The sequence below is a fragment of the Coregonus clupeaformis genome, chromosome 12 (genome assembly GCF_020615455.1).
Source record: "Coregonus clupeaformis isolate EN_2021a chromosome 12, ASM2061545v1, whole genome shotgun sequence".
Lineage (NCBI taxonomy): Eukaryota > Metazoa > Chordata > Actinopteri > Salmoniformes > Salmonidae > Coregonus > Coregonus clupeaformis.
In genome coordinates this window covers 7,018,969-7,030,338 of record NC_059203.1, presented here as the reverse complement: position 1 = coordinate 7,030,338, position 11,370 = coordinate 7,018,969, and the positions used below count along the sequence as shown (strand labels likewise).

General features: G+C 45.2%; 1 protein-coding gene across 2 annotated transcripts in view; it reads right to left on the bottom strand.

Moving 5' to 3' along the window:
• Nucleotides 1-2,280: 2,280 nt before the first annotated feature.
• Nucleotides 2,281-11,370, bottom strand: part of LOC123492029 (leucine-rich repeats and immunoglobulin-like domains protein 1) — a 47,111-nt gene continuing 38,021 nt past the window's right edge. For both annotated transcript variants that reach the window (XM_045223670.1, XM_045223671.1), the window contains 4 exons: nucleotides 4,786-5,220; nucleotides 4,449-4,580; nucleotides 3,965-4,258; nucleotides 2,281-3,482 (listed from right to left, as the gene is read on the bottom strand). In XM_045223670.1, coding sequence (XP_045079605.1) covers nucleotides 3,268-3,482; nucleotides 3,965-4,258; nucleotides 4,449-4,580; nucleotides 4,786-5,220 — 1,076 coding nt within the window. In that variant the 3' untranslated portion in view covers nucleotides 2,281-3,267. The remainder of the gene's footprint in view (nucleotides 3,483-3,964; nucleotides 4,259-4,448; nucleotides 4,581-4,785; nucleotides 5,221-11,370) is intronic.

The window sequence follows — 11,370 nt, the reverse complement described above, 5'->3', positions numbered from 1 at the left end:
AGAAATCAACTGTGGGAGCAATTATTAGGAAATGGAAGACATACAAGACCACTGATAATCTCCCTCGATCTGGGGCTCCACGCAAGATCTCACCCCGTGGGGTCAAAATGATCACAAGAACGGTGAGCAAAAATCCCAGAACCACACGGGGGAACCTAGTGAATGACCTGCGGAGAGCTGGGACCAAAGTAACAAAGCCTACCATCAGTAACACACTACGCCGCCAGGGACTCAAATCCTGCAGTGCCAGACGTGTCCCCCTGCTTAAGCCAGTACATGTCCAGGCCCGTCTGAAGTTTGCTAGAGTGCATTTGGATGATCCAGAAGAGGATTGGGAGAATGTCATATGGTCAGATGAAACCAAAATATAACTTTTTGGTAAAAACTCAACTCGTCGTGTTTGGAGGACAAAGAATGCTGAGTTGCATCCAAAGAACACCATACCTACTGTGAAGCATGGGGGTGGAAACATCATGCTTTGGGGCTGTTTTTCTGCAAAGGGACCAAGACGACTGATCCGTGTAAAGGAAAGAATTAATGGGGCCATGTATCGTGAGATTTTGAGTGAAAACCTCCTTCCATCAGCAAGGGCATTGAAGATGAAACGTGGCTGGGTCTTTCAGCATGACAATGATCCCAAACACACCGCCTGGGCAACAAAGGAGTGGCTTCGTAAGACGCATTTCAAGGTCCTGGAGTGGCCTAGCCAGTCTCCAGATCTCAACCCCATAGAAAATCTTTGGAGGGAGTTGAAAGTCCGTGTTGCCCAGCGACAGCCCCAAAACATCACTGCTCTAGAGGAGATCTGCATGGAGGAATGGGCCAAAATACCAGCAACAGTGTGTGAAAACCTTGTGAAGACTTACAGAAAACGTTTGACCTGTGTCATTGCCAACAAAGGGTATATAACAAAGTATTGAGAAACTTTTGTTATTGACCAAATACTTATTTTCCACCATAATATGCAAATAAATTCATTAAAAATCCTACAATGTGATTTTCTGGATTTTTTTTCCTAATTTTGTCTGTCATAGTTGACGTGTACCTATGATGAAAATTACAGGCCTCTCTCATCTTTTTAAGTGGGAGAACTTGCACAATTGGTGGCTGACTAAATACTTTTTTTCCCCACTGTACCTCATCTCATCCACACATACAATTATCTGTAAGGTCCCTCAATCAAGCAGTGAATTTCAAACAGAAATTCAACCACAAAGACCAGGGAGGTTTTCCAATGCCTCACAAAGAAGGCCACCTATTGGTAGATGGGTAAAGAAAAAGCAGACATTGAATATCCTTTTGAGCATGGTCAAATTATTCATTACACTTTGAATGGTGTATTAATACATCCAGTCACTACAAAAATACAGGCGTCATTCCTAACTCAGTTGCCGGAGAGGAAGGAAACCCCTATGGGATTTCACCATGAGGCCAATTGCGACTTTAAAACAGTTACATAATTTAATGGCTGTGATGGAAGAAAACTGAGGATGGCGCAACAACATTGTAGTTACTCCACAATACTAACCTAATTGACTGAGTGAAAAGAAGGAACCCTGTAAAGAACACAAATGTTCCAAAACATGCATCATGTTTTCAACAAGGCACTAAAGTAACACTGCAACGAATGTGGCAAACCAATTAACTTTTAATCCTGAATACAAAGTGCTATGTTTGGGGCAAATCCAATACAACACATTACTGAGTACTTCCATATTTTCAAGCATAATGGTGGCTGCATCATGTTATGGGTATGCTTGTAATCATTAATAATAATTAGTCATTTAGCAGACGCTCTTATCCAGAACGACTTACAGGAGCAATTAGGGTTAAGTGCCTTGCTCAAGGGCACATCGACAGATTTTTCAACTAGTCGGCTCGGGGATTAGAACCAGCGACCTTTCGGTTACTGGCACAACGCTCTTAACCACTAAGCTACCTGCCGCCCGTTAAGGATTGGGGAGTTTTTCAGGATAAAAAATAAACGGAATGGAGCTAGGCACAGGCAACATTCTAGAGGAAAACCTGGTTCAGTCTGCTTTCCACCAGACACTGGGAGATGAATTCACCTTTCAGCAGGACAGTAACCTAAAACACAAGGCCAAATTTACACTGGAGTTGCTTACGAAGAAGACAGTGAATGTTCCTGAGTGGCCGAGTTACAGTTTGGACCTAAATCTACTTGAAAGTAATTTTCCATATATTTGCTAACATTTCTAAAAACACGTTTTCACTTTGTCATTATGGGGTATTGTGTGTAGATGGGTGAAAATCTATTTAATCAATTTTGAATTCAGGCTGTTACACAACAAAAATGTGGAATAAGTCAAGGGGTATGAATACTTTCTGATGGCACTATAGTTAGTACCTTGACAGGTGGAAGAGACTTGACATTCCATGGCTATGTCAGAAATGTGTCGCGTTTCCTGACTAGGATTTCTTACATTCCTATTGGGTTACATGTACCGAGTCTGCGTTTCCAGAGGTCATTTATGATGAATACCAAAGTGCTTAAACATCAATAACCTAGATTCATATCCCAAACACTCCCTTGTCCTAGGTTGTACCATATCACGTACCAAAATAAATTAAATCAAAGCTTCCTTCATAAAATACCAGTAAATATGAGTTATGGTTTAAGGCCATGACGGGCAGCGTTTGTGTTTGTCAAACAACATTCAAGTGCAATAAAGTGTTCCATGATATGACAAAGAGTGTACGATAGCTCTCAGAAATCTCTGCTATACTACGAGTCCGGTTCGTGGTTTCTTTGATCATGCAATAAGGCACCGCAGTTGAAGCTGGTAAGTAGAGGCTGACAAGGCTTGTTAAAGAGACAAAAGAATACCATCACTCCGTTCTTTGTCATGCACAGAATAAATTCAAATACTCTTTGTAAAAGTTATATAATATATATATGAAAACTCTTATGTACAGTTAATTGTCAAATGGTATATCTCTTTCGCACATTACTGTAAAATATTCCCTACATTTGCATGCTTCAAATGCAAGTCACATTTGGAGCTAGGATTGGTTGACACCTCCCAGGGGAAGGTTTTAAGTATGTACAGCTGATACGCTCAGATGGGACGCCACCCACACAAGCTCCGCCTTCAAAACTCTGGATGCCACCCCCCTCCCTGCTCCCGCCCTGTTAGGGGAGGGGATCAGATCTTGGCCTCTCTGTTTGAGGTAGCAGTTCCCAGTGCAAAGAACAAGTCCTCTCAGGGCTAGTGAGTCTGTTAGTGTCAGGGTGGGGAGAGCCTGCTAGTCGCTGGCGCTCCTGAGGGGGGTGCTGTCACTCTGGGAGGCTCTGGGAGTGTGTCCGTTGGACAGTAGAGTCTGTCTGAGCTCTGGCTCACAATCCGTGTCCAGTGTGTATTGGTGTGTTACGGGGGCGAGTTTCACCGGCTTGTGGAAGGCCTCCTCTTGGGATGGGGAGCACACTAGCATTGTGTGTCCTGTCCTGTTCACTGAGGAACCTGGGAGAGAAAAAAAGAGAGAGAAGAGAACGCCACGTCAGCCAGTCACTGCACATACACTTATCAAGACATCTATCTGTACAGAACTCAAGGCTATTGGCTATGGAATGCATCCATATTGCTACGTTTACATTATGAAGCGGAGATCGACATTCGACCACCAATTCATCCCAGATGGTTCCTTGCCAAAGGGTACAGCATCCCAGGACAAGACCCGACCTGCTCCCCTGTGAGTGTGGCAGCGATGGGAACTCAGTGCTGCTTTTCATGTTACTTAAGGTGAGAGGTATCCTTAGCATGTTCAGCCTCCCAACTACAGTAGAATACACTGTCAAATATAGGCCACAGACTATCCACCATACTCCCTTCATGGTGATTCGTCATGGCAGGGTCATCTACACAACTAAGGGCTCAAACGACAACAGATTCTCCAGCATTCCCCATCCTGTCCTCAACAGTGTGGAATAGGAATATCACTCTACCTTTTCTGTTGTGTTTTCTCTGTGATGACACTGTGTTGTGGTTGCTGGGAAATTCAGGTGGCGGGGCATCCCTTCTGACTCCATTGGGGGTCCCGTTGCAGAGGGGGGCCGTGTAGGGTCCCGTGTCCACCCCTAGGGGTACAGGTACACTGTAGTCCATGTGCTGGGGGTGAGCGCGTTGTTGGTACTCCAGGCCTGCAGGTCCAAGCCCCTGGGGGAGGTATTCTGAGTCTGACTTGGAGTAGCTGTTCCCATTCTCCATACACTCTGTACAAACTACAGCCCCATTGTAACCTACACCAGCACATAGACAGAGAGAATATAGTTATTAAGACGCCTACACTTTTCCACAATTCCATGAATTTAGAGGAGACGTAAAGCAAACATTCCGTGAAGTTAGATACAAAAGGACCTTGAGCGGTCCAGCAGTTCAGTCATGGAGGAGAATTGGAGGTTCATATGGGAACCAAGCTGAAGACTTTACCTGTGTTGTCTATGTGTCCGTTGGGCTGAGGTCCAACGCTAGCCTCCACGCGGATACACACGTCCTGGCGCTCCGAGAGGGTCCCCTGGGAGGACAGGTAGCTGGGGACGTCCGGGGGCACGATTGTCTCATCTGGGAAGGGAGGAGAGGGGACAGATAACATTAGCACCAGCACAAACTACGGTCAACACCATGACATGGATGGTGAACAGCCATTTCCTGTGATAAGTATGAAAATGTATGCACTCACTAACTGTAAGTCACTCTGGATAAGAGTGTCTGCTAAATGACTAAAATGTAAATGTAAATAAGTATAACTATATGAGTGCCCTCTCACCCGTGTTGGTTACGCTGCACTCCTCGCTCTTCTTGCGCGTCTGGTAGATGATGCACACCCACACCAGCGAGGTCACCACGATGCTGGTCACCACGGCAATTACGATGATGCCCATGGTGACGGTGCTGGGGCCGGACGGAGCGGAGCAGCCGGTCTGCCGCTGACGGACACTCAGCTGGCTGTGGCCGCGCTCCGTGCCCAGCGTGTTGGACATGACGCACGTGTACCTCCCAGCGTCCTCTAGGGCGGCGCTGCCGATCACCAGCAGCTGGTTGCCGGGGGTGAAGTGGTGTCGGTCAGAGGAGTGGAGGGGCTCGTCGTTCCTCAGCCAAGTGATTTTGGGTGGGGGGCTGCCCTGGGCCTTACACTGCAGGGCTACAGTCTCCCCCACCACCACACTACGGTCCTCCAGCTCTTGGTCCAGGTGGGGCGTCTCTGTAGACAGGAGGGAAAGGTCAAAGTCTAGTAATCCCACTAGCGCAGACAGGTCATTCCCAACTCTACTCTCATTACTTCTCAAACTAAATTGACACAACTGGTGCGTTTTGCAACTACTTAGCATGTTAGCTAACCTATCCCCTAATATTTTTCCTAACCTTAACCAAAGTAGGTTAACTATGTAAATTCTCCTAACCGCTGCGTCAATTCTCCTAACCGCTACGTTAATTATCCTAACCGCTACGTTCATTCTCCTAACTGCTACGTTCATTCTCCTAACTGCTACGTTCATTCTCCTAACTGCTACGTTCATTCTCCTAACTGCTACGTTCATTCTCCTAACCGCTACGTTAATTATCCTAACCGCTACGTTCATTCTCCTAACCGCTACGTTCATTCTCCTAACCGCTACGTTCATTATCCTAACCGCTACGTTCATTCTCCTAACTGCTACGTTAATTATCCTAACCACTACGTTCATTCTCCTAACTGCTACGTTAATTATCCTAACCGCTACGTTCATTCTCCTAACTGCTACGTTCATTCTCCTAACTGCTACGTTCATTCTCCTAACTGCTACGTTCATTCTCCTAACTGCTACGTTCATTCTCCTAACTGCTACGTTCATTCTCCTAACTGCTACGTTCATTCTCCTAACTGCTACGTTCATTCTCCTAACCGCTACGTTCATTCTCCTAACCGCTACGTTCATTCTCCTAACTGCTACGTTAATTATCCTAACCACTACGTTCATTCTCCTAACTGCTACGTTCATTCTCCTAACTGCTACGTTCATTCTCCTAACTGCTACGTTCATTCTCCTAACTGCTACGTTCATTCTCCTAACTGCTACGTTCATTCTCCTAACTGCTACGTTCATTCTCCTAACTGCTACGTTAATTATCCTAACCTCTACGTTAATTATCCTAACCGCTACGTTCATTCTCCTAACTGGTACGTTAATTCTCCTAACCACTACGTTAATTATCCTAACCGCTACGTTAATTATCCTAACCACTGCGTTAATTCTCACAAATTCTAATGACGCAACAGTGGGCATATTGTGTACATAATTCTAATGAGCCTTTTGTGTAGGCGCGTTCCAAAAGCAACACTGTTTTGTCAATCACTCCTATCGATTATCACGTCGGAATCAATTGCGTGAGGTTGCACGTCCTGTTAAAACTAACACAGCTCAAAAACCACATGGAATATGGGAATAATGTGTACATCACTGGTTAGAGGACAATTTGTAGAAGACAGCTAGCTACATTTTGAAGTGTTGCATTTTGATTCAAGTGGGTCACCAACGCAGTAAGTGTAAAGCAACACCTTTTTTTTATAAAATCACTTCCATCAATATCACTTTGAAATCAATAGAACAGGGGGAAAATGTTTGGGGTGTAGCGCTGTTTAAACTAACACTATTCAAAGGCCACAAGGAAACTTGGAATAACCTATACATGGTTGGTTAAATGAGAATTTGTAGAAGGCTTCTATCTATATTTTGGAATGGCAGATGTTGATTTTGGGAGGCTGCCATCACGGAAAAGAAAACAACACTTTTTCTGTTAGTTAATTTCAACTAATCATGACCCGCTATAGGATACCAACAGTGACAACGGTTGGCTGTTATTTAAGTGATCATTTGACTTTCAAATCCGTGTATTGATGTGTGGCCAGCAATTTTTATAGAGAAACCGCCCAAAATGATCTGTTCCATTTGAGAAAGAAAATGATAGCTGCGTTCTAAGACCTACGATCTTCTGTTATCGTGTTGACTATAAACTTTTATAGCCTTTATAACCAATCTGAGGTAAAAAGGGATGTGTAATTCCCCCCCAATTAGATGTGGTCAAACCGTCAGCTTGTGTAATGTAGTAACACATACTGTCCACATCATGGAAAGTAGCGTAATATATACTGAACAAAAACATAAACGCAACATGTAAAGTATTGGTCCAATGTTTCATGAGCTGAAATAAAATATCTCAGAAATGTTCCATATGCACAAAATATGCATACATTTTTGACATCCCTGTTAGTGAGCATTTCTCTTATACCAATATAATCCATCCACCTGAAAGGTGTGGCATATCAAGAAGCTGATTAAACAGAATGATCATTACACAGGTGCACCTTGTGCTGGGGACAATAAAAGGCCACTCTAAAATGTACAGTTTTGTCACACAACACAATGCCACAGATGTCTCAGGTTTTGAGGTAGCGTGCAACTGGCATGCTGACTGCAGGAATGTCCACCAGAGCTGTTGCCAGATAATTGAATGTTAATTTCTCTACCATAAGCCGCATCCAACGTCGTTTTAGAGAATTTGGCAGTACATCCAATCAGCCTCACAACCGCAGACCACGTGTAGCCAGCCCAGGACCTCCACATCCGGCTTCTTCACCTGCGGGATTGTCCGAGACCAGCCACCCGGACAGCTGATGAAACTGAGGAGTATTTCTGTCTGTAATAAACTAATTCTGATTGGCTGGGCCTGGCTCCCCAGTGAGTGGGCCTATGCCCTCCCCAACCATGGCTGCGCCGCTGCCCAGTCATGTGAATTCCATAGATTAGGGCATAATTTATTTATTTCAATTGACTGATTTCCTTATATGAACTGTAACTCAGTAAAATCGTTGACATTGTTGCATGTCACAATGGTGTCGGAGAGGATGGCTGCCGTTTTACGGGCTACTAACCAACGGTGCTATTTTGTGTGTTTTTTCACATTGTTTGTAACTTATTTTGTACATAATGTTTCTGCTACTGTCTCTTATGACCGAAAAGAGCTTCTGGATATCAGAACAGTGATTACTCACCTCAAAAATAACAAAGATTTTTTATTTAATGAGTCCGACGCGAAGGATATACTGTTTCTCCGAGACGTGGCCCAAATCCCCGTCATTCGCGTGAAGAAAAGACAGAGGTACAGGGGGCGGAGATCGGGGTGCCTTGTGAGAATTCGTAGGCGAGTGGTTAACACGCCTCTACCATCCGTTCTATTTGCCAACGTGCAATCACTGGAGAATAAACTGGATGAGCTCCGTTCCAGACTATCCTACCAACTGGACATTAAAAACTGTAATATCTTATGTTTCACCGAGTCGTGGCTGAATGACGACATGGATAATATACAGTTGGCTGGGTTTTCCGTCCATCGGCAGTACAGAACTGCTACGTCCGGTGGTGTGTGTGTTTATTTGTCAATAACAGCTGCTGCGCGATATCTAATATTAAGAAAGTCTCAAGGTATTGCTCGCCTGAGGTAGAGTACCTGATGATAAGCTGTAGACCACACTATCTACCAAGAGATTTGTATCTATATTTTTCGTAGCCGTCTATTTACCACCACAAACCGATGCTGGCAGTAAGACCGCACTCATCGAGCTGTATATGGCCATAAGCAAACAAGAAAATGCTCATCCAGAAGCGGCGCTCCTAGTGGCCAGGGACTTTAAAGCAGGCAATCTTAAATCCGTTTTACCTCATTTCTACCAGCATGTCACATGTGCAACCAGAGGTGAAAAAAAACTCTGGGCAGGGCTTGCAAACTACTACGGACTACAAAGGGAAAACCAGCCGCGAGCTGCCCAGTGACGCAAGCCTACCAGACAGGCTAAATGCCTTTTATGCTCGCATCGAGGCAAGCAACACTGAAGCATGCATGAGAGCACCAGCTGTTCCGGACGACTATGTGATCATGCTCTCCGTAGCCGATGTGAGTAAGACCTTTAAACAGGTCAACACTCACAAGGCCGCGGGGCCAGACGGATACTCAGAGCATGCGTGGACCAACTGGCAAATGTCTTCACTGACATTTTCAACCTCACCCTGACCGAGTCTGTATTAACTACATTTCAAGCAGACCACCATAGTCCCTGTGCCCAAGAAAGAGAAGGTACCCTGCCTAAATGACTACCGCCCTGTTGCACTCACGTCAGTAGCCATAAAGTGCTTTGAAAGGCTGGTCATGGCTCAAATCAACACCATCATCCGGGAAACCCTAGACCCACTCCAATTCGCATACCGCCCCAACAGATCCACAGATGACGCAATCTCAATCGCACTCCAAACTGCCCTTTCCAACCTGGACAAAAGGAACACCTATGTGAGAACGCTGTTCATTAACTACAGCTCATTGTTCCACACCATAGTGCCCACAAAGCTCATCACTAAGCTAAGGACCCTGTGACTAAACACCTCCCTCTGCAACTGGATCCTGGACTTCCTGACGGGCTGCACCTAGGTGGTAAGAGTAGGCAACAACACATCTGCCACGCTGATCCTCAACACAGGGGCCCCTCAGGGTTGTGTGCTTAGTCCCCTTCTGTACTCCCTGTTCACCCACGACTGCATGGCCAAGCACGACTCCAACACGATCATTAAGTTTGCTAACGACACAACGGTGGCAAGCCTGATCACCGACAATGATGAGAGCCTGTAGGGAGGAGTTTAGAGACCTGGAAGTGTGGTGCCAGGACAACAACCTCTCCCTCAATGTGAGCAAGACAAAGATGATAATCGTGGACTACAGGAAAAGGAGGGCCAAACACACCCCCATTCACATCGACGGGGCTGTAGTGGAGCGGGTAGAGAGTTTCAAGTTCCTTGGTGTCCACATCAACAACAATATATCACGGTCTAAACACACCAAGAAAGTTGTGAAGAGGGCACAACAACGCCCTTTCCCCCTCAGGAGACTAAAAAGATTTGGCATGGTTCCCCAGAGCCTCAAAACATTCTACAGCTGCACCATTGAGAGCATCCTGACCGGTTGCATCACCGCCTGGTATGGCAACTGCTCAGCATCCGACTGTAAGGCGCTACAGAGGGTTGTGTGTACAGCCCAGTACATCACTGGGGCCAAGCTTCCTGCCATCCAGGACCTATATACTAGGCGGTGTCAGAGGAAGTTCCATAAAATTGTTAAAGACTCCAGTCACCCAAGTCATAGACTGTTCTCTCTGCTACCGCACGGCAAGCGGTACCGTAGCACCAAGTCTAGGTCCAAAAGGCTCCTTAACAGCTTCTACCCCCAAGCCACAAGGCTGCTGAACAATTCATCAAATGGCCACCCAGACTATTTATATTGACCCCCTTTGTTTTTACACTGCTGGTACTTGCTGTTTATTATCTATGCATAGTGACTTTACCCCTACCAATGTACAAATTACCTTGACTAACCTGTACCCCCGCACATTGACACGGTACCGGTACCCCCTGTATATAGCCTCGTTATTGTTATTTTATTGTGTTACTTTTGATTACATTTTTTACTTTAGTTTATTAAGTAAATATCTAAATTTCTTGAACTGAATTGTTGGTTAAGGGCTTGTAAAGTAAGCATTTCACGGTAAGGTCTACACCTGTTGTATTCGGTACATGTGACAAATACAATTTGATTTGATGTTGCATTTATATTTTTGTTCATTATACATTAATTAGATATGGCAAAATATTTATCTCTTAATTTAGGATGATAGTAAATGAAGAAAACATTTAACCATTTAGAGATTCAAAAAATGCTCCTAAGCACAATTTAACTAGGGGCTCTAGACTAGTGTCCATAGGGTCTCCGCAGCAGGCTGAACGTTTGACGCCCCTACTCTTAGACAGAACCCTTTCCCTCTCAGCAGGAAACACAAAGATTAAGAGATTTCACTTACCCCTTTCCCACCCTCCTTCCCCCTCTGTCTCCTCCACCTCTTCAGACAAGGCCTCAGCTCTGAGCTTTCCTCATGCATGACTAAACATTACAAAGCCACTCCTGAGGGCTATTGCTATCTCATATCCCTGCGAGGAGTTGTTCTGCACTACTACAGTCTACATACAGTGGAGTAGACCAAGCCCTTACACATTACAGTACTTGACAATATGTGATCTCATCAACTAGCCTCAGTCCTCACACTATCAATAGAAGCCCCTCCAGGAGAACTGAGGCCTCCACCCTGAGAGGAGAGGGGTGAGAAGTAACAAACACCCCTCTGTGAAGTCCCCCTATCTCACCCTCCCCCATCTAACCCCTACCCTGACCTCTGACTCAGAGGAAGGCCACAGCTGCCAGAAGCATTTCATTCTATGACCAAGGCGACCAGTTCACAACTGGCTTTAGAGCCGTTTACAAGTGTACATATTTTGTC